Here is a 19,493-nt window from a genome sequence, read left to right as displayed (position 1 = left end):
TATGTAGATTGGTAGTTCTGCAGAAAAAATCTGATGAGCATTATATTGGAGCGTCATTGAAATTGAACACTATGTTTTGTGCATTTGTATCAGTTAGTAAATTTAAAAAAATTGGCCACTATTTAAATAGTTCACAATATTTCATAGGTAGGTATGAACCGAGGAAAAAACAGTTTGGGAGTCTTGCGTTTTTGCGCTCAACACGGTCCACCAACCCATAAAACTGAACACAAATAATACTCTGAATCACTCGACGGTGTTATCTTTTCGGTTCGGTTTTGAAATCGATCGTTGCATTGTAATTGAATTGTCTTTGCATCTAATCGAGATTTTGTTGAGTTCAGTGATACTGTTGTGTATTGTTATATTATCCTTTCGTAAAATGACTAATAACTTTGGAAGTGTGATATTCATCAACTTGGTATGAACTGATATAACTTGTTCGATGGTTACTTGTAACATTGGATCATGTGTAGTAATAGTTCGTGGCAGTATATCTTAGTGTGATTGTGTTGAAGTGTGACTGATAATGGAAGCAGATAAGACTCCTCAAGTGTCAGCTCTACTGGCCTGCCGGTCCCGCCCAGACCTGAGACGGCTTCGGGGGATGGACTCGCCCACATTCCCCTTCATCACCTTGGCTTGCAAGCACAACAGGGCTGACTTATTGAAGCTGTTACTGAAGGACACCTCTGATGCGGCAGTTGTTGGTGTACCTCGCTGGTGTTCAATGGAGCAAGAATATGAAGGACACAATGCCGTTTACTATTCCATCCGCTCCAGCAATGTGGAGCTCTTCCTCCCACTCCTCGTGTCAGTTACGCCCGAACTCTCGGAGCGACTTATTTCCGAGTCTTACGAGGAATTACTCTTAAACAATGTCCTCGTGTCGGAGGAAATGCATCTGTTGGTCCGATATAAGTTGCTCGATCTACGTTTCTTCTCCAAAGGCGACGGAGCGGTTCCTGTCTCATCCTCCGCTAATATCCAAGAACGCATCCAACTGCTTGGGGAAAATATTGCGCATATCAATACTTTAACAGAAGTGGACAGTCACTTTTTATACACAGCCAAGTTCATAGCTCAGAATATCCACATACTGAAACATCAATTGAAGTCCACATACAATATTCTGCCCTGGGAGGAAATGGAGTTCTGCTTGGTGAGCTTTGTGTCTGCCCACATTCAGCGACAAGAATTGAATTTATTCTATTTGTCCGTACTAAGGAAAAAGAGGTTACTGAAGGAATTGAACAGGTTTACCTCTGCCCTGCAAGAATTGGAGGAATACATTGTGTCTACAGATATCCGGGCACTTCAGAAACCTGTAATCTTTAGCCGCGAGGACGTTGCTGCTACCATCAGCAGAAAATACCCACACTTGTACGCAGACTATAAGGAGGTGAGAGACGTTTCCTCGCTCCATGTGATAAAGACATACCTAGACGCGGCCTTGCTGGCAGACCCTTCTACTAGACTCGGCCAGTTGACTATCAAGAGAGCCCTCCAGGTGACGGGAGAGCATCTGAAGAACACATTGGACAGCCCCAAGCTCTCCCCAGCCGTGAGTGATCTTCTCCTCCACTCTGCACCCAAAGAAACCAGAAAAGTTCTGCAAGATTTGCGACTCTCTCTATCCCATCCACACTCAGAATTGAAAGACCCTGTACTATATTCTAATATTCAAAATGACATTAAAAAGATTGCATCAGTCATTATTGACATAACATACTCCAGCAAAGTTAACAAAATAAAATGTATGCTGACCACGCTCCTCAACAGTGATAGTGTAGATGAATTTCTCGAAATTGCAAACATCTTTCGTGATATTTGCATTGTGGATGTACAAAAAACAGATACTGTTACAAAAGGCCATCGAAAAATTGAAGATTTTATCGAAGACATTATTAGAAAAATAGTAGATCAAACTCCATATGAGAAAAAACTGTTTGCTGAAATAAAATATGTCCTCAACAAATCAAAATTAGAACATCAGTTAACAATGGAAGACTATGTTAGTTTAAAAGTAATAGTTCATTTATCTACCACCTTTTATGACATCAGTAAAGAAAGAAAGGGAAACATAATAAGGGGCTTAAAATTTGCAGCTAATAGAGCCTTAAGAAACTTTTCATCTCAAGAAAATCCTAAAGAAAATTGGAGATATGTAATGCTAGGTAGCCTATTATCTAAACTTTATGACAGCGTATCTACAAGAATTAAACCGGAGATAGCTTTCGAAATAAAATTAGCAATAGTTAGAATTAATTATACTGGATTAATTGATGTTAATATTAACCGCATTGATGAATATGGTAGACAATTATTGTTGAACAAATTCAATAAAAATAACAATGGACAGAAAAAGTATAAGAGTGTTAAAAACGACAGGGAGATAACAAGTAAACGACTCACTCAGAAATTAACTGAACTGGGGATGACCGTAGAAACTGATGTGATGTGTGGTCAATTACATGAGCATCTTTCAAAGTTCTATAAAGATGAGACTGGAAATAGATTGATGGTAGAAGCTCTTGTGCTGGATACAATGTCCCTATTAGATAGCTCCAAGTGTGTTCCTAGCAATGTGCTGTATCTAGATGGGGACATGCCTCTGTTGAGCGGCAAATGCTTGCGCAATCACTTAGCTCACGGGAATGCCTTGGTAGACATTATGCCAACTGATGCTTGGTCCGCTGTGCTCCTCAATGCCATAAAACTTACTGAAACCAAAGACCTGTTACTGAACTGTAAAATAGGGAACATTCTCATACACAATATCAAACTACTGAGACAGAGATACGAGCGGGGAATATCTATTCTTGATAAACAGAAGGAAATGTGGAAGTCTCTTCTTGACGGAAACTTTGATAAATTTGCATTAGGAGTTACAGAAGGAGCTGATATATGTTCAAGAAAGGAAGATCTGTCGACTACACTACATTATGCTGCACGAGGACCTAATATTGAAACTATCAAGTTCTTGACTAAAAAGGAAATGTTTAGCACTGAAGTGAGAGATGTCAATGGTAAAACTGCCCTGCACGTTGCCGCAACTTTTGGAAGAGATGTCATTGTGAAATTCTTAGTGGAAGAAATGGGAAACACAATTAATCAAGTTGATGATGCTGGAAAGACACCGTTACACCTGGCTTGCTGCAATGGCCACAAGAAAACTGTCAAGACATTAATTTCACTAGGGGCCAAAACCACTGACAAAGATAACGGGGGAAATTCTCCTTTGCATTATGCCGTGGTGAACAATTACTTGGATGTGGTTAAAACCCTTTTGGAGAAAGATGCTACGGTAGATGAAAATACTGTTATTGGGGGCTTTACTTCCCTTCACACAGCTGCAGAATTTGGTCACATAGAAATAGTACAGTATTTGCTATTAAATGAAGCTGATGTCAATGCTAAGACTAACTTAGGCGCCTTTCCATTGCATCTGGCAGCACTCAATGGTCACCAGGAGGTTGTGAACGCTTTACTAGAGAAGGGGGCTCATGTGAACCTAAGGGAGTCCCAGGGTCAGTACCCATTACATTTTGCAGTGGAAAACAACCACAGAGAGACTGTCAAGATCCTCTTGGATAAAGGTGCTTTTGTGAATAACGGAGATGTTGCATACAATCATACTCCCTTCCATACAGCTGTGTCAAATGGTAATGCATTCATCGTTAGTTTACTGTTGCAACGCAACGCCAATGTCAATGCTAGGAGAAAAGACGGCTTCACTCCGCTTCACTTTGCAGCCAAGGATGGATATGCAGATATAGTTGACGTCCTATTGCAGAATGGCGCTTTGGTGGATAGCAGAGATGTTAACGGCTCAACAGCTTTACACATTGCTGCTGCCCTTGGTCACACTTCTGTTGTGGAGACTTTAATTAAAACGGGAATCGATATCCATACCCGAGACACATGTGAAGCGACACCATTGCATCTGGCTGCAATTGCAGGTCATCAGCAAGTCGTAGACATTTTGCTAGCAGCAGGAGCTAATGTACATTCTGTAGACAAAGAAGGTTTCACAGCTCTGCATCTCAGTTCTAGAAATGGTCATGCAGCTATTTCAGAGGCTTTGATAAAAAAAGGGGCTAAAGTAAACTGTAAAAGTAATAGTAATAGTACACCAATTTACGAAGCTGCTACTAAAACTTGCAATGAGAAAACCATTCAAATGCTGCTAGAGTCTGGGGCCGATGTCAATGGGAAAGGAAAGTTTTGTAGCACAGCGTTGCATATTGCGTCGTTTGCTGGAAACAGTTCAGTGGTAGAAGTTTTGCTCCATGGAAAGGCTGATGTTGATGCCCAGGACGAAGGTGGTGCCACCGCGTTGCATATGGCTGCCAGTGGGAATCACAAGGCAGTCGTTGAGATCTTGTTAAGGTACGGAGCAAATGTTAACCACGTGGATGCCACTGGTTCTACCGCATTATGCTGCGCAGCAGAGAATAACAATAAAGACCTATTGAACATTTTGATTGCCAAAGGAGCGGATGTTAATTTTGGCGGAGGTAAACCACTGTTATCTGCAGTTAAAGCAGGGCATAGGCTTGTAGTTGAAGCTTTGTTAAAGAAGAAAAATGTTGACATTAATATTAAAGATCGAGAGGGATCAAACCTCTTATACATGGCGGCTGTAAATGGTGATGCTTTAATAGCCAGAGAATTGATAAAAAGAGGAATGAAAGTTGCGGATTGCTTACGAGACCCTTCGCCTTTATTAATTGCAATATTTTCTGGACATACAGAGTTTGTCGAAGTGTTGCTAGAAAATGGAGCAAATGTCAATCCCGCGGATCCTAATCTATCACCGCTCTATTTCGCAGTCCTCGTGAACAAACCAGATATTATGGAAAGATTACTCCACTGGGGAGCAGACTCTAACTTCAGAGATTTGAAGAATAGAACACCATTAGAACTAGCAGTTGCTAATGTCCAAATGCCAAATACCTTAACATTGTTGCAACAAATAGGCGCTAGGATTAACGACAGAGGCAATGACGACTGGACATTATTGCATATCGCAGCTCAAGCAGGTAGTCTCGAAATAACAAAAGTCTTAGTAGACCGAGGAGCAGACATAAATGCTAGAAACAAACTAGGCTCTAAACCGATTCACATAGCCGCTAGAGATGGCCATCATCACATCTTGACTTTCTTCCTGGAGCTCGGGATGAGTATTGATGATCCGGGATCCGCTGGCTGTACCCTGATGCATTGCGCCGCGGGAGGAGGGCAGTTAGCTGTGGCTCAATACTTGATGGACAAACATGTCCATATTAATTCCACCGATTTAAATGGCTACTTGCCTATTCACAGTTCTGCCGAACGGGGACACACAGAGATGGTTAAGTTGTTATTACGTAGCGGTGCAGTGTATGATGCCATCGATTACTTTGGTAGAACCCCCGCAGATTTGACTAAAAGTCCAGATATTAAAGAATTGTTAGAGTCAATTGAAAAACTATTTAAGGCTGTCAAAAGAAATGACGTTTTAAAGGTTGGCAGTTTGGTTAAAGACTTGGCAACATATGTAGATGCAAAGAGTTCTGATAATGCAACGCTTTTGCACATTGCCTCCTGGAAGGGCTTTCAGGAGGTTTGTGACATTTTGTTGAAGAGTAAAGCCAATCCCAGTGTTGTTGGAAAGGGCGGCAATGGTCCTCTGCATTACGCATCCAAATACTCTCATCCGGGAATAGTTGAATCTTTGTTGAAAAATGGCGCAGCACACAACCACAAGGCTGACAATATGAAGACTCCGTTGGATTTTGCTACACACAAAGATATTAAATCCTTACTTCAAATGGTCGAACTGTGTTTTAGGAAAGTAAGAACCCGCAATATTAGGGTAATTAAGGATATAACCAAAATTAAGAATGTAGAAATCATAAAGGCTGTAATGAAAGCTCGCGATACCGATGGCAACACACTTGTGGTTCTTGCTATGAAAAATGGTTTCCCCGACGTACACGAGTTGAAACAGATTTCGCAGGTTAATGTTCCTCACATCTTATCCAAGGTTGATTCAATGTTTATGCTAGAAAGATTCACAGAAGCCATAGATATTTTAAAACATTTGCTTAGTGAGAGAATCGAAATATTGGGAGAGGATAATCCAGGAACTCTGGACATAAAATATAAAATAATGTTAGCGTTGTACAAACAGTCCAAATATGTTGAAGCCATGCCTATGTTGGAAGATATCTATAGAAAGAGAGTAGAAGCATTTGGTCCTCATCACCGAGTTTCCCTGGAGACCAGGAGTACTCTGGCTTTATTATTTCACCGGCTCGGAAGGAATAAAGAGTCATGGGACATATTCCAGGAAATTATACCGAGGCAGCAGGAAATGCTGGGCGAGGGGCATGTGGAACTACTGCAAACTAAAACCCACGCAGGCCTTGTGCTTCACGCCCTGGGGAAGTACGAAGAGGCCCTGCGCTTGAACACGCAAGTTTACAAAAGACATAAAAACACACTAGGCGCCTATCACCCTGACACTCTACGCCTTCAAAATAATATTGCCATGGTGTTGTGTGATCAAGGCAAGTGCGATCAAGCTTTTGCTTTGTATCAAACCGTTTACGAAACCAGAAAAAAGATTCTAGGACTGAATCACTCCGAGACTCTCAGAGCCAGGCGCAATATGGCAAGTGTTCTTATGATGCAAAATAAACTTGATGAAGCTTTGCAAATCTTTCAGGAAACATTAGCTATTCAGAAGAATGTGTTGGGACTCAATCACACTGACATAGTTTACACTCAAAGTCTTATGAAGTGTCTATATCTCTGTCAGAAAAATGTACACGATGCCCTGAAGGTTCACAAAGCGGGTTTGAATGCGAGGAATGCCACCGTGGGCTCCGACCACCCAAATTTCGTACAGATGGATGGATTTCTAGATAGCTTTGATAAACTCTTAAAATCAAAACTTGATGTTGATTCCGGCTATGTTCCTTCTTGTGATGTTTATTTGCTAAATGCAGTCAGTGAAGGCGATAGGGACGCGGTTCATAGTTTGATAGAGAGTGGATCGGACGTGAACGCTGCTGATGGTGAGGGAAGAACAGCGCTGCACTTTGCCGCAACAGTGGAGGTTGTTGAACTGTTGCTGCACAATGGGGCCAATGCTACTGCTGTGTCGCAGAAGGGGAACACCCCCCTGCATCTCGCCACATCTAGAACATGCGGACACACGGTCCGCGTATTGTTGCAGAACGTAAAGAAGACCAAACCCAGCGCTTACTATAAGTTTATCAATGCTAAAACTGTAGTGCAAGGTTCCACAGCTCTGCATGTTGCCGCTAAGAAGGGCACCACTGATATTGTTAGTTGCCTGTTGGAGCACGGTGCGTGTTACAACACTCGAAACAGAAGCGACGATCGCACACCTCTGCAATGTTCGAGCAGTCCCTCTGTCACCCGACTGCTGTGTTTAGCTGAGGAAGTGTTTGAGATGGCGAGGCGCGGCGGCACTGTGCTTCCTCAGGGAGACGAGAGGCATTTGGCAGCGGTGGCGAACTCGAGAGATACAGAACACAGAACTCCCCTGCAGCTGGCCGCAGTTCATGGTCACACCGCCACTGCCAGACTACTTGCCGGGCTTTTAAAACCCCTGGATTAACCAATAGCAGGACTGTGCATCATCTTGCAAGAGGGTTGTGTTATAGGGGCGATGTGTGTATGTGTTTGGTCATTTCTTTTACAGTCTGTAATAAGGTCACAGTAAATTACTTTATAAAATGTTATATTGCACATTTATGTTCCTAAATAATATTAATCATTCTTTCACAGAATAAGGTCACAGAGAATTTTTTTGGTTTTTTAGATTTTGTATACTTTATTTTGATACTGCATTTAAATGATTATTGTTATTATGGAGAATGTTTTTTTTTGTCATTTAGTGATTTACCTCAAGGACTTTTCACATAGTAGTTAGTTAGAGCATATTATTTGTAAGCTGTTATCCTCTGATCCAAAAAAGAGTGATTTTTTGTAAGTTTTTAAAAAATTTATTTATTGCCATAATTTAATTATGTAAAACCATAGAATAAATGAGAACACTAGAAATGTTTTACATATATGTTTGAATGGAAAGCAGTGTCTTACATAGTGCCTTTTGGTTATAACCCATTTAGCATTCTTTCCGTCTCTCTTACCGTGATGTGTGAGTAACTAATATTATGGTTAAAAAGTTGAATTGTTTGTACAAGAAATAAACATTGTAATTTTGAAAAAAATTATTCATATTTTTCAATTCTACCATAATGTCGAATCACCTCTCGAAGTTAGCGCACTTTACCCCCGGACACCCTGTATAAATAAAAATGTTCTTTGTTCAAAATCTTTAATCTCTGAAAGTTCTTCTCCGATTGTTTTGAAATGTTGACCCACGTTGCATTCGAATATGTGAGTTTTTATATATCTATATTATAAAGATGTCATCTATGACAGGTAAAAATAAGCTTTCTTTGAAAAACAGCGTCATCTGTCTGACGTAAAAGCAAGATGCGCTATTGTTTCTCTATATGCACGGACAGACTGAGTCACAGCAACGCGTGGCGGGGTACAGCTAGTCTTTAATTAATCTATTTTATATTATAGTTGTTTGATTACATATCTACTTCCAGTTTATTATTTTTTTATTACATATCAGTTTATTTATCTTTAAGTTTATTATAATTTTTCATGTAATCATAGATATTAGAAACAAAGTAAATGGGCCGTATCCGATGAAGCTGTGCGCATAAAAGCGTCACCAACATCTTTCATGTTACTCGCGTCTACGCACAGTGGCGACCAGCCTTTTATTTCCATCTATACACTAAATGCATAACTTTCATTGTATAGCCGCTTTGGTAGTTCATGTGGTTTGGTCGTACCTCTTCTATTATCTATGATTTTATACAAATATTTTACGAGTCTTCAGTAAATAAATGAATCACTTATATACCTAACCCGTGTTCACTTATTTAAAAAAAAAATTACCTTTGTTCAGTAGTTCTTCGAATCAAGGTATTCCTTCTGTCGAACACCCTAGAGTAATTATAATAATCCAGTAATATTGGCAGTATTTACTGAACAGCCGCTAGGATGTTGACATTCCTTCTAGACAATGGCTACAAATAATTGAATTTATATAGTACTTGGTGACGGTGTTTTGCTTATAACTGTTAATAAAAACCTAATAGTCACTTTAAAAGTTTTTTATGTATAAGCAAAAAAGCAGTAAGGTCGTATTTAGTTTACCAAATTTTAAATTTTCATAAAATTTTTTAAATTTTACATAAAATCCATTAAAAAGTATGAAAGAAAATCAACCGCTAGGAGGTGCTAGTGTAGCACACTGCCATCAGAATGTATTGGAAATTTCGGAAGTTGGAGTTATTGTCTCTATCCCTCTCATCCTCCATTCTCCCCGCTTCACAACATCAGAGACAGAACCGTTGACTCATTGCTTCTTGATTCAGAACTCGAATTATCGGGTTCGAAACCCGTTTGGCAAATAAAATTCTATTGAATTTGTCATATTATTCTATTGAGATTTTTTAAAAACATATTTATGTTAAGACAAAGATTATCGGGTTGCAAATCAACTGGCAATATTACATATGAATTCTCTCTAGTTCCATTAAGCAGAATATGTTGCATGTGCAATGATGGAACGCCGGAGAGAGGATTTAACTTGCTACGCCGCAGTTGGTAAGCTTTGGACGCTCCTAACTCGGCCACTCACTAGATCTGCACAGCACAACCGGGAAGGTACTTTCCGACCTTCCCCACTTTCTTGAAAAGAGTAGTCTGTGACAATCGACAGCAAAAGTCCAATACCGTGGAAGAACCATTTGTAAAAATGTTCAAAAGGGACAAAAAAAAACTATCTAAAGATGAAATAATTAAAAATTAAGTACAGGGTGCAGCAAAACAGCAGTGCAGTTTTGAAGGGCCGGTACATCCCGTGTGGTAGGGGTAGGAACCTAGGAGTGGTATCGTTATGTCAGGAGGGTCATGCTGTTTTCATTCGTTACCATGGTTTGGTCCGGACAACGTTTCTTGAAAATGGCTGTTCTTTCGTCGCCACCTAGCAGGCCTTCTGGCTGCAATTTGCGCCTTTTTTTCTGTGGGACTAGCTGAAGAAAAATGTTTTTAAACATCAGCCAAAATAAACCTTGGAAGAACTCAAGGGTCGAATTCGAGAGGAAATCGCCACTATACCCATTGATATGTGCCAAAATGCTGCCGAACTTCAGAAATCACCTTCATCAATGTTTCAAAAATTAAATAAACCCCATTTCTGTAAGTTGTGTTGTCTTTTTTTAATATCCCTTCAAAAATGCACCGTCTGTTTTGCTACACCCCCTGTACTATTAACTGATATTACAATAAAAAAATTGTTGCCTGTATAATTTTAGTGTAAAGGTAAAATTTAGTTTTTTCTAAACTTTGGACCAGTGATGATTAACCTTTTTAGGTGGGGGTCCAATTTATTCAAATTCAATTTGTTCGCAGAGTTTAGGGTACATACAGCTTGACATGGTTAAATTTGCAGTCAGTGGAGTCGCGAACCTATTTGTATTTTATAAAATGGTTTATTTTTAATATATATATTGTCTTTTTAAGAATATTCTTGCATATTTTATGCAATAAAAAGATTATTATTTTGAGCGGCTGTTTCAAAACAAAAAGAAGAAAGAAAAAATAAAAAACTTTGAAGACTTTCCACAAGCTGTTCACTAGACCCTTGTGCAAAACAGTGTCTCTGTACACAAAAATATTTACGCATTTTTTAAATATTTTATTTAGTCAAGTGGGTCGCACGAACAGGGCTCATCACTGCTTTAGGCCCTCTGCGTGAACTGTGATCCAACATACAATTTTTTCAATATTTTTCCGTTGGTTTGTATACAAATAATCGGCTTTTGCGCTCTAATAGAATTCAATACTGGAAAAACCCACTTTTTTGCCCCTGGCTTTAACTCAGCAAAGGGTAGTCTATTGGTCAATATCAAAATTTGAAAGCGCCAATTGATGCAGATTGTGCAGTTCAACAGAAAACGCTGAAACCGCGAGAGCCCAAATACTTTCTCGCTCATACCTAATATGGCATACTTATCTACAGATGGAAGTCATCTTAGATCTCCTTTTGGACATGCAGCTCACATGTCGCTCGCCCTTCCGTTAACTACCAAAGGATGTACTGCCGGCTGCCTATAACAGCGAGTTCACGGCCTTTAACTAAGCAGAGATCCCGAGCTGGTCGAAGGCTCAATAGCTGATAACTGATAGCGAGATATATCTTTCTTTTCAGTAAGGTTGAATAGTGCCTAGAGGAAGTTTTTATCTTCCGGATAAAGTCAGAGTAAGCGCGCCTTTTTCGCCAATTTCGTTATAATTGTGACAATTGTTTAATTACTTTAACTTTTGTTATAGCATCAACAAAACCTATTTTTAAATTATTGGCTTTACGTGATATTAAACATACAAATATGATCTTCTCATTTACTAGGTATCCATAATCAGTATTTTAGTCCCTTGTTGATTTTATTAGTAACGAAATGTCTTCACATCCATTGTAATTCAAAATCTTTAACTTTTATATTCTTCACAATGGTGTCCGTACTGTTGGTCACACTAACAAGCACTATTTCACCATCAGTATCAGCTTTATTTTTGGAAGTTCTCTGCTCTTGGTGTAATCTCATAGAAACCCGGAAGTTAACTTTCTCCGACGTAGGATCCTTAACGCAGCAGTCCAAATCAGAACCAACATTGGATTGAGACACGAAGTAAGAAGGTCTTGTATATAATATTACTGATTTATATTCCCATGATATCTCCTGCAAGGTTTTCAACAACTTTTTAACATAGTTATCCATCTTCACCATGCTAGAACCGATCATTCTATCAGCCCAGTAAAATGCTGAAATTGTATCTACGACCACAAGCGACACTTTATCATGGGAATGAATTACATTTTCCAAATTGTGAATTGTGATACATAATTGTTCGGAATCGTAAACATTCAGAATCTGTATGCTGTCTAAGGATTGTGCTACTGCAGTTTCAATGGCGCATTCGTGTTTTTCAGGCGAAATAATCTCTGAAACATTTTTCCGTTTTCTTGCCAAATTATATAAGGTCCCAATTAACTGTATCAAATTGAAATGACCATCTGTTACTATGAAAACGACTCCTGCCTGTTTGCCGCCGAAATCTTCTGGTAACAAGGCGTTGGATATTATTTCACACAGCAGTGCAGAATGGTGCGAATGTGCATCGTAAACTAATTCAATTACACTATTCCAGATTGGGCCGTCTTCAAATAATTCAGGGTAAACTGAATTTAAATTTGGACGCTCGCAGTTTCTCCACATGAATTGCAGACCGGACTCGACTTGGCAAGGATAGTCCATCAAATTTTTTCCATCGTCTATATCTTCGATACTCATTGCGTATTCGGCAATCTACAATAAATTACGTGGAATAAAAGTTTTCAGTGAAACGTCAACTACAACCTGTCAATGTCAAATCGTCAACGAAAACAAAATTATAAATTTGTAATTCGCCATAGATAAACCAGCGCGGGCCATGCCCGCCAATTTGAAATTGTTGCCAACACCGAAAAATCAGCTTAATAAGTTCAACGTAAAAAAACTCGGAGAACAAGAACGGTGAGTGGTTTATTTAAGCAAGAACGAGATGTCTAAAGAAAATTCGCATTTCGAAAACTTATATTGTTTCTACAATCTCTTCTGTGTAACCGGTTAGTAGCTGAGTGATCATGATGATTTGTTTTGCAAGACAATCTTGGAATAATGAAATATCCATACAAATTGAAAATATCTCCGAGTAAAAATAAATGCCGCCGACGGGAATTGAACACTCACCTTCTGATGTCCAGTCAAGTGCTCTGGACCATTGAGCTATGTCTGCTTATTCCCAATCCGCCAAATAATTCAATATGTACAAGTACTTCAATCGTCAATTACTGCTTATTATATTTTTTCACCTGTAAACAACCATTTTTATTTTTCTAGGAAAGGCTTTGTTAGTGCTGAATTTCCCACTAGATGGCGTCGAGATATATTATATCTACATTTGTTGGAGAAATATTTTTACTTGTCAAATATTATTATTTTTTGATGATAAACTAATGTTTATAAGACAAGAGTTTTATGCATATCACAAAGGATAAAAAATCTTATAAGCATTAATTTTTCGACTGGAATATCCATACAAATTGAAAATATCTATAATATAATAGGAATTAAAGTGAATCAAAAGTTTTCTTCTTAAAAAATGTTCATACTAAGCGTGGCCAGCGATCCCAAAATATTACCAAATATATTAAGAACAATATTTGAAATGTCAGTGTAAAAATACTCCTCATAAATAAGTAGTGACAAAAAATAAAATCTTTCGGTTCAGAAATAGACTTCACGATTATAGGTAAAATGGGTGACAATGGTCACCAGAGGCGAAATACAACAAAGATTAAAAAAATTATGTATTAGAAAAAAAAACAATATTTTCAGCCTGTCATGTCGGTGTAATTTTTTGAAAATTTACAACAAACTGTCAACACAATCCACGAATCTGCATCCGTCTGTTGAGAATGGTTTATTTATGCGTCTGTTGTCTATTCTCTATTCTCTATTCTATGATCTATGAATTGGTTTATTTATGATCTATGACAAACGTAATAAAACTTTCAAACAAGATGGCAGCCGCCGAAATCCAGGTCGTAAATCCTGGTAATTTGCAGAAGATTGAAAGGTGGATAGTGAATTTAAATACTTTAAACCCACACTATGTAAAATTACCGAATATGAAAATAAAATTACAGTAAAAACGCGCTCAAATTTTCATTTAGAAATAACTACAAAAATGCATTTAAAATTTCAGCTTTTTCAATGATTCTGCTTATCGCGAGGCTATAGAAAATTCAGCGAATTTCAATACACGACTATGTGTGGAGCGGCGGCTGCGTATGCCCTTTCTGGACCCTCAGACAGGTAAGATAATTATTAAAAAAATACCTTATGTGTACAAAAATCTCCTTACCTAAACCGTAAACATTTTGATATTATTTTGTTTGCGTCGGCACACCCATTTTGCGCTTTTACCATGGGATCACTATGATCAACTGCAGTGAGATTATTCCTCTTTGTGTAAATGCATTTACTATATTTGCATAATAATAATATAAAATATTTATAATTTATAATAATAATATGTTTAGTGGAATCTCAGTAATCCGGCACTATATAAGACGCGAAAGCACGTACCCAAAGGATTTGAACATGTTCGAAGTAAGAAATGTAGATCTTATTTTGCTGTCTGATGATATTTTTTTTCTAATAATATTTTTTTTTTCATTACACTAGAGATGAAGCATTCTTAGCTATATAAAAAGAAACGAATTTGGTATAAAGAAGGGTACAAGTTCATATACTACTTTACTAATGCTTGATCAAGCCGGTCGTCAACACTGACAAAACGACATATCAAGCAATCCTGTTTGATATGTCGTTTTAAGCAAAAAATATAAAATCTCATCAAGCTTGGGGCAAGCAAACATTGTAAACAATCAAACACATTTGGCTCAATCAAAAATCTACGTGTTTGTTTCAAGCCGCTTGACCATCGCAAAACTCCTTAAGATTGAAACGAAACTTTCACAAATGTCAATCAATACTAAATAAACCAAAATGTATATGTCGCAAGAGAATCGACAATGTAGCTTTGGTCTCCTAACAAATACCTTTTACTGTCCATTTCTATCTTTTAACTTCAAATTGATAACTAAACTATGTTTTTGTAAATTGTACCATATTACCAGATAATTTGTTAATATATTTTTTGTGAAAATAGTATATAATCTATATTAATTCAGAGAATTTTTTTTTTTAATTGTGCCTATCGCCTACTACGGCGCACAACAGTTTAAAATCATCGCCATCTTGAAACCGGAACAGATAACAGAAATTCGCCATGCTAAGTCGATAATAATAATTGGGTAATTTATACAGCACTGTTGTAAATAATTGTAATTATTAATATGGAAACTTTACTGGTTCATGTAAACATGTAAAATGTAATTGTTTATATATATAGAATATGTATAACTGTGTGTTTCCCCATTAAACTAAAATAAAAAAATTACTTCCTAAGCTCTATCTAATTGTGTGTGTGTGTACTCATACCTTTAAATTCTTAATTCTATTTTCAAATGTAAATTGTTTTTTTATTTTTTTATATATTTTTTTATATTAACTCCACACAGGAGGCCCTGAAGAAAATAATTTCCCTCAGGGCCTATGTCATCTTTGGGGATGCTGTGTGGAGGGTCTTTTTGTGGAGAGGAAGGAGTGAACATGGGTCTTGAAGAGTCCCATGTTGTAGGAGGGAGGAAACACAGAGGCCGGCAGTTCGTTCCACAGCCGAGCTGTTGAACTTAAGAACGAATCGTAGAAGCGACCCGTTCTCATGTGACAAATGTCAACCGTGTACAAATGTTGGGCGCGCGTTTGGCGTGTATCCCGACTACGCACCGGTGCCGAAGGGATCAATGACGCTAGTTCCTCAGAGCATCTTCCATTGTAATACCGATAGAACAAGGACAGCATACCTACCTGACGCCTGTGCTCTAAAGATTGCAGTCCGTTTGTTAAGATTGGGGAATCTATCAAACGGACCGCCCGTTTTTGCACAGAGTCAAGGGTTTTTTTCAGGTATTTAGGGGCTCCGGATCAGAGATGGCTGCCAAATTCGACAGTAGAGCGCACTTGCGATTTGTACAGGGTCAGCAGTTGTGTACTATTAAAGTATCTGCGGGCCCTGTACAGTACGCCCAGCTTCTGAGAGGCCAACTTTACTCTGGCTTCGATGGAGCCCCCGTACCTGAGCTGGTCACTTATAGTTACACCAAGCAACCTCGATACAGGCTTAGTCCTAGTGAGGTTGATTTTTATGTGAAAAAAAAACATGTTTTATGTATAGTGAGATGCAATAAATAAATAAATAAATTGAACCCACCAAAAAATGGATAAACCTAGCTAATGTGTTTTATGTTGTGTTAGGCGTGGCACAGACACACTGCAACCTCTTCATGTCCCGCCGGCAGCGAATGCCGGGGGCCCGGGAGGGACAGCTCTACACATATCCAGCGGCTAGGTAAGTCTTTCATTATCAAAACACACCGTTTGGTCGATACTCTCAGTCGATGGTACCCACCACTTTTCCGAACCATTGTAACGAATCGAACGCCAATTATTTTTTTATTACAGCTGAATTTGCCGATAGTTCACTTCTGACCTTTCTAATATATAATCATTTTTGCTGGAATTTTTTGCAATGTGATTTTAACGTTTATGCTTTGAAAACTATATAGGACAACACCAAAATCATTTGTGCTGATAACAATGTATTCTACTTTTCATTTCATGCTTTTGACTGGTTAGGAAACATTTTATTTTATTTCACTCAACGGCGTTCCTAAAATGAAAATAGCCGACGGACCACCAAACAACTCGGTCTTGGCACACACTTCTTGCCTCATTCACATTCATACATCGCCTCATACATACTCTTCTATTACGTGGCCTGATTCAAGTATCTGATTCACTTGATTGTGCCATGTCTTCATCGGGCGTCCCCGATTTCTGCTACCAATCGCATTTGCGTCATATATTCTCCTCAAACTCTTTTCTTTGCTCATTTGTTCTACATGCCCAAACCTTGCACTCTTTGTGGATCTCCACATTTCTCACGTGATCATACATGGTTTTACCACACATACGCCTCAAGGATCTCATTTATACAGCATTCAGCCTACTTTTATCCTTTCTCTGCCAGTTCCATGCCTCACTTCCATACATCACGGTAGGTACCAGCACACCATTGTGGACTGCTAACTTCGCTTCTTCGGACAATTTTTGGTTAGCGTCAACTGCGTTCTGTCCTCAATTATTGGAGTTACCAGTTTATATATTTTTACTTCAAGACTCTTATATATTTTTTAAACAAAGCTACTATTAAATGTTTCTTAATGCCCACTTCCCCCCCACGACTGTCAACAAAAAAGTGTGTTCTTTATTATCCCAACACAAAATTGAAATGCAAAATTCACTTTCTTATTGACAGCATAAGTAAAACGTTTTCGTGTTCTTATTGCAGCTATTTAAGTTAGTTACTATGTATTACATATCACTTATGACTAGCCAAAACTATTCCTCGGGATTGCCAAAGCGAGCCAGGATAAAACAGTAAGGATTCATTGCAAATTAATCCGCCACCCTCAGCTTAGAAAGTCTAAATGCTGCAAAATATATTATATTTTATTGTGCATGGAACCTAAACTATGGTTTTGTGCTTCTGTTTATTTTTAGAAGGGAAAAATTATTTACGATTTTTTTCTTCTTACACCGGTGGCACACCTAACATCAGCCCTAAACTTTAAATTGCTAATATGTATTTGTTTCTAGATGGCGCAAGGCCAAGCGACAATACCTATCTCTCCGCTGCGGAGGCTGGGGGGGTGAGGGTGCAGGCGTGGGGGCCCCCAGCTGCGAGGAGCCCACCGAAGGGGAGCTCTCACAGGCCCCCATGGACACTCACGACACGGATAGCAAGGACAGTCACCACCACAAGGATGATGTTTCCAAGGTAAGCGAAAGCCAGTCGGTGCAACTTTCCATTAACCCTTTCAGACCTGAATTAAATCCGGCAGTGGTATAACCAGAGGCGGCTCTAAGGATCCAGTCGTGGCAGGTCATTTGAAAAAAATGTGTGCCCATATATTATTATCTATTTCAATTTGTTATAATATTTCCATTGAAATAAATACACAATCCATGTACCTACTTACGGAAAATTATTTTTAAGATGTTTAGTTTTAATGTAGTTGTGCACAACATTAAAGTAAATAAAATAAGAGTTTGATTCTATTTGACAATGATCTTTTACTTTTTTTGTTTTGTTTCATTCTACAGCTTCATTCTAAATCGATAATAACATAAATAATTATTCCAAACGTTTCTCGAACTATCCAATTGAAAAACAACCATCGTTCCACACAGTACAAGCGTTTAAATGAAAAACCGACATTTGTTTATGTCACCATCTCTGTAAAACATATAATATTCATCGTGTTGTCACCCCCACGGTCATGACCTAAACGTCCCTAAGCTTTCTTCGGTACCTAATTTTTACTTCGACGAAAAATATAGTGCCATCTCGTTTATTCTATGGCGCGCATAGGGACAGAAGATGCCAAAGAGGACATTCTTTAAATTGACCCGGCGAATCGTGTGGACTTGTGAATGAAAGCTTCTATTAGAGACAACAGATGTCACTGGTAGTCACTCGCCGCCGCCGCTGTTTCGCGTTACATTTTAAATAAAATAAGAATTAGACCAGTTGTTTTGATGCACATAATTGATTATTATTGTTGTCTTATAATTTTGGGGGGTCAAACACCAATTGACCTAAGGGAAGAACCGCCACTGGGTATAACACATTTGCTTGATGACAATTGGTAGTTAAATGAAAATTTACTAGGATTTAAAATATATATTTTTTCAATAATTAATTAATAATGTTTATTTTTGCTACTTTCATTTGAAAGAGCATTAGGTCTCAGAGGGCATGTTTCACATAAAATGACAAATCGTACATGTACACTGTATACCAAAAACATAACATTTTTGGTATACAGTGTACATGTACGATTTGTCATTTTATGTGAAACATGCTTTGACATTTTTAAATCGCTTAATTGTGTAATAGAATCAGATGCTATGAAAATTATTGTCATCTAATTATATAGAAGGGAAATATTATTATGAAAAATCTTCCAAGGTTTTGTTTATTTCGAAATGAATTTAGTGAAATTGATTTATATTAAAAGTGAAATATCAGTTGAAAGGAAGAAAGACGTACATATTGGTTTATTGTCTTTTAGCGGTTAGTTTACTTAAATTAGAGAAAGATCATTTAATGTGATAATCATAATTTTATTATACTAATAATCTTTTCCTTTCAACATAACTAAGTGCTATTAGCTATTATGTTTATTTCATTAAATACTTGTTGGTTTAATCTAGTAAAATTAATCTATATAAATAAAAATGTAAATGTTCATTTCTTCAAAACCTTAAATCTCCGAAATTTCTTCGCCGATTTCTTTGAAACTTTGACACAACGTTGCATTCAAATAAGCATGTGTTTTTAAATATCTATATTATATAATTGTCACTTGTGACAGGTAAAAACAGTATTTTTTTAAAAAAAACAACACCATCCGAGAGCCCGACCAGAGGTTCTGGTCGGGCTCTCGGAGCAGCCTGACGCGTTTTGGTCGGTCTCGTCTTTCTTCGACAATTACAAGGGAAATTTCATATATTCCGCCCTTAAAAGTGTCAATAAATGTTCCTTACTGTATTTAAGTTGCTTAAGTGTACTAAAAACTAATTTTACTG

The 19,493-nt window shown here is 38.0% G+C and overlaps 3 protein-coding genes across 4 annotated transcripts in view; 2 read left to right on the top strand and 1 right to left on the bottom strand.

Moving 5' to 3' along the window:
• The first annotated feature begins 269 nt into the window (after positions 1-269).
• LOC149410187 (uncharacterized) lies at positions 270-8,969 on the top strand. The gene has a single exon (XM_089648547.1). It carries the CDS (start codon positions 530-532, stop codon positions 7,634-7,636), a length of 7,107 nt encoding a protein of 2,368 aa, XP_089504673.1. The 5' UTR covers positions 270-529; the 3' UTR covers positions 7,637-8,969.
• A 2,505-nt stretch (positions 8,970-11,474) lies between these two features.
• On the bottom strand, positions 11,475-12,540 carry Xrcc2 (X-ray repair cross complementing 2). Its single transcript, XM_089648692.1, has one exon. It carries the CDS (start codon positions 12,459-12,461, stop codon positions 11,574-11,576), a length of 888 nt encoding a protein of 295 aa, XP_089504818.1. The 5' UTR covers positions 12,462-12,540; the 3' UTR covers positions 11,475-11,573.
• Positions 12,541-13,702: 1,162 nt separating this feature from the next.
• Positions 13,703-19,493, top strand: part of d4 (double PHD fingers d4) — a 37,331-nt gene continuing 31,540 nt past the window's right edge. For both annotated transcript variants that reach the window (XM_089648854.1, XM_089648853.1), the window contains exons 1-4: positions 13,703-13,788; positions 13,918-14,027; positions 16,095-16,188; positions 17,499-17,679. In XM_089648854.1, the coding sequence (XP_089504980.1) occupies positions 13,703-13,788; positions 13,918-14,027; positions 16,095-16,188; positions 17,499-17,679 (471 nt within the window). The remainder of the gene's footprint in view (positions 13,789-13,917; positions 14,028-16,094; positions 16,189-17,498; positions 17,680-19,493) is intronic.

This window comes from Hesperophylax consimilis, chromosome 28 (genome assembly GCF_061612785.1).
Source record: "Hesperophylax consimilis isolate HC1 chromosome 28, BYU_Hcon_1.0, whole genome shotgun sequence".
Lineage (NCBI taxonomy): Eukaryota > Metazoa > Arthropoda > Insecta > Trichoptera > Limnephilidae > Hesperophylax > Hesperophylax consimilis.
The sequence above is the reverse complement of the archived record's forward strand: the minus strand, read 5'-3'. Positions and strand labels throughout refer to the sequence as shown.

Excerpts from the sequence above, each read along its gene's own strand:
- LOC149410187 (XM_089648547.1), top strand. The coding sequence starts at position 530 with ATGGAAGCAGATAAGACTCCTCAAGTGTCAGCTCTACTGGCCTGCCGG.
- Xrcc2 (XM_089648692.1), bottom strand. The coding sequence starts at position 12,461 with ATGAGTATCGAAGATATAGACGATGGAAAAAATTTGATGGACTATCCT.